Here is a 3,198-nt window from a genome sequence, read left to right as displayed (position 1 = left end):
AGGCTCATTGATTGATTCACATGGGTCACGAAGGCTCGCCCAGATGGTCCAATCCCACAGAAGAGCTACTGTAGCACAAACTGCTGAAAAAGTTAATGCTGACTAAAACAGAAAGGTGTCAACATTCACCTTTTCAGCAGTTTGTGCTACAGATCCTTACACTTGCCCATTTTTCCTGCTTCCAACACATCAACTTCAAGAACTGACTGTTCTCTTGCTGCCTAATATATCCCACCCCTCGACAGGTGCCACTGTAATGAGAGAATTATTCACTTCACCTGTCTGTGGTCTTAATGTTATGGCTGATTGGTGTATGTTAAGCTGCCCAGGGCCATGATATAAGACACAGATAAAGGAATGTGTGTGTGTGTGTGTGTGTCCATTTGCTTTGGACAACCTCTCTGTACCTGTTTACACTTGCACTGTAGTATCACTGACTGCTTACGTGTCAAACTGGCTTTTGTCTTGTGTACATATGACCTTGTCAGCAGGACGTTTTGTTGAAGCCCTTATTTTTACTTTGCATGCTTGCACTTTTTAATTGCTGAAGTGATATGAGAAGGCAGTAACGTGCTATTATCATATTTATGATTTTGTCTATCTGCACATTCAAGAAATTCTGTTCACTTCTGTGCTGCATCTTATCGACATGTGCGTTGTAAGTTACAGATGTAATTATCTGAAGACGTGTTTTTGTTTTAATGTTTAAATGTGCCTTTATTGTTTAAATGAGATGTTGGAGTCAAATTAAGCTTCTCAGGATCTCACTTGAACAAAGGGGTTAAAGATACATAGATAATTAGTGTGTCCATGTAATCGGAGTCTGCTTATTTATTTTTTGTTTGTCTCTTCTTCCTAACTGGGGGGGGGGGTCTGCCATATTAAATTTACAGTCTGTTTTTCAGTCTCTTACAGCGAATGATTTCATATACAAATTTTAAGACATTGTTAAAATTGGACCATATTTATATATTTGTTTAACCTTCATGTTTATACAGAAATTAATTTATGATCATGCAATGGCTGGAATCAACTTGGACAACAAATTATAGTTCACTCTGAATAATTTTAAATAGGAATAAAATTAATGAATATATTCCACCAGGAAAATGTATTACTTTCGTTAAAATTTGGTTGTGGGTTGTTGTTGTTTTTTTTAAGCTTGCATCAAAAACTCTTAAGACTCTTCCTGTATATTGTGTTAAATGCTTATAGTCTGCTTATGTTTATAATCTGCCCATTAAAAGAGTGTCACTATGGGCGTAGATTGTGTGGTGTTTTATTTGCAATGGAAAGATCTCCAAAGCAGATAGTAGCACCTTCACCATTTGTGAAATCTGAGTTTTGTTTGGGGGGGAAAACTCTCATTTTCTGCTGAGCTGTGCTTCAGGCTGAAGGGAATAAAAAGTGGAGATGAAACAGAAATGAGACATTAGTTTGCTTGCTTCTGTTACCGATACACCACTCCAGTACAACAGGTAAACAAATTCTCTGCTTTCTTAATTTCCATCTCATCCTCCGTGTCAAGACTTTAAGGACACACTTTGGCTATTTTCTGCTGATATTATTTGTTGTTAAGAGCATGTCTTTAGCCTTTGCTGTGATTTTTACTTTGCTGACAAACCTATTCAAACACTTATTGAGTTATTTTAAAAATGAACCAGAAACCTGTTCAGTCATGAAATCTAACACTAGTTTGTTTAAACGTGATGGTGGAAAACATTTGGACCAGGCTGTATTATTGTTGTTGGATTTGTGTACCAGTTTTGACCGTAATGAGCAACTCTTGGTTTTGTATAATGATTACTTTTAGTGTCAAACTCCCGTTCCAGTTGGACATGGAGTCTGCCATTAATGTCCTCGTGGCCCAGTTCAAGACTTATGCTGCTAAAGATGGCAGCTCACACACCCTGAGCAAAGAAGAATTCCAGACCCTTGTGGTGTCCCAACTACCAAACCTCGTCAAGGTCAGATTCTTACAGTTGGTTTGTTCTTTTTAGTATTAGTAACATACTGTATTTGACAATCTTTATTTTGTAGCAGGCAAAAGTTAATGTGCGAATAAACCTCCATATTATTGAGTTGTGTATATTAAACAGTACCTTGATCAGCTTAGTGGAGGAAGGCAAAACGCAACAGTGCAGCTTTTTCAACAGAGGGAGCTGTACATTAACTCACAAAGTAATGTATAGTGCCTTTAGAGTGCTACCAGGTTGCATTATTATAACTGTCTTGTTGCATAATTGTACAAAAACACCTTTCTGATTACCTGCAGAATGCCAGCGATCCAGCTGTGATCAACCAGCTCATGAGCTCCTTGGATGAGAACAATGACGGGGAGTTGACATTTCAGGAATTCTGGCAGCTGATTGGCAAACTGGCGAGCACTCATGGTGGCTTCAGCCAATAACTTTAAAATGCAAACAATTTGAAAGCTCTCATTAATACACACATGCAATTCATGTCAAATAGAGCCGAGAGTGTAAGTTAACCATTGATGAAGACGAGAGATGTGAAATAAAAAGCAGCTGTTGTGGTCATAAGAGTATCTTGTGCTGTTTTGTTTTTTTCTTTAAATATCTTGTAATAAAGGGTTGCAGACATTCAGCTCATTCTCTTCCTAAATCAGTAGAGGGCTACCATACTTTATGTCAAAGGTACAAAATAGCAAAAACGCATCTTATTGCACAGGAATAGACCCACAGTCAGAGAGAGAGAGGCATTTCTTTCAGCTGTGCGCTGACTGTGTGAGGGAACGATTCTTTACACACCGCTCTTTAAGGTTTACACATAAAGCAGGTCTGTTGAGAAATCAAAATGTTCTATTCATTCATAACACACATACATTTACTAAAAAAAAAAAAAAAAAGAGCTTGTACATACTGTATGTATGGTCCGATAACAATCACGTTATTATTGTGGAAAGCTGGATGCTTAGAAACCAGGCGAGTAATATGAAAGACGGAGGAAGATTAAAAGCAAACAAAGGCCTGGCTGTTATTATGGTAGCTGCAATGCAGCATCAATTAAACTTCTTCATGTGAAAGATCAGATGAGTCAGGGTTATACTGTAAAAGGAATCGCAAACATGGAACATAATACACTGATTCTTTACCTATTAAAAAATAAATTGCGGTCATTGTGAATTTTAACAGCTGAGTAATCTTTAATGATTTAGTAGGGATCAGTTGTTATTCA

At 37.5% G+C, this 3,198-nt stretch overlaps 1 protein-coding gene across 1 annotated transcript; it reads left to right on the top strand.

Annotated features, from left to right (window-relative positions):
* Positions 1 to 245: 245 nt before the first annotated feature.
* s100a11 (S100 calcium binding protein A11) lies at positions 246 to 2,545 on the top strand. The gene is made up of 4 exons (XM_060904995.1): positions 246 to 658; positions 1,391 to 1,478; positions 1,814 to 1,967; positions 2,276 to 2,545. The coding sequence occupies exons 3-4, from the start codon at positions 1,839 to 1,841 to the stop codon at positions 2,408 to 2,410; spliced, it is 264 nt and encodes an 87-aa protein (XP_060760978.1). The 5' UTR covers positions 246 to 658; positions 1,391 to 1,478; positions 1,814 to 1,838; the 3' UTR covers positions 2,411 to 2,545.
* The last annotated feature ends 653 nt before the right edge of the window (positions 2,546 to 3,198 follow it).

This window comes from Neoarius graeffei, chromosome 22, assembly GCF_027579695.1.
Source record: "Neoarius graeffei isolate fNeoGra1 chromosome 22, fNeoGra1.pri, whole genome shotgun sequence".
NCBI lineage: Eukaryota > Metazoa > Chordata > Actinopteri > Siluriformes > Ariidae > Neoarius > Neoarius graeffei.
The sequence above is the reverse complement of the archived record's forward strand: the minus strand, read 5'-3'. Positions and strand labels throughout refer to the sequence as shown.

Bases quoted from the DNA above. Each gene is read 5' to 3' on its own strand.
- s100a11 (XM_060904995.1), top strand. From the start codon at position 1,839: ATGGAGTCTGCCATTAATGTCCTCGTGGCCCAGTTCAAGACTTATGCT. The intron at 1,968-2,275 runs GTCAGATTCTTA...GATTACCTGCAG, and splicing joins AACTACCAAACCTCGTCAAG to AATGCCAGCGATCCAGCTGT.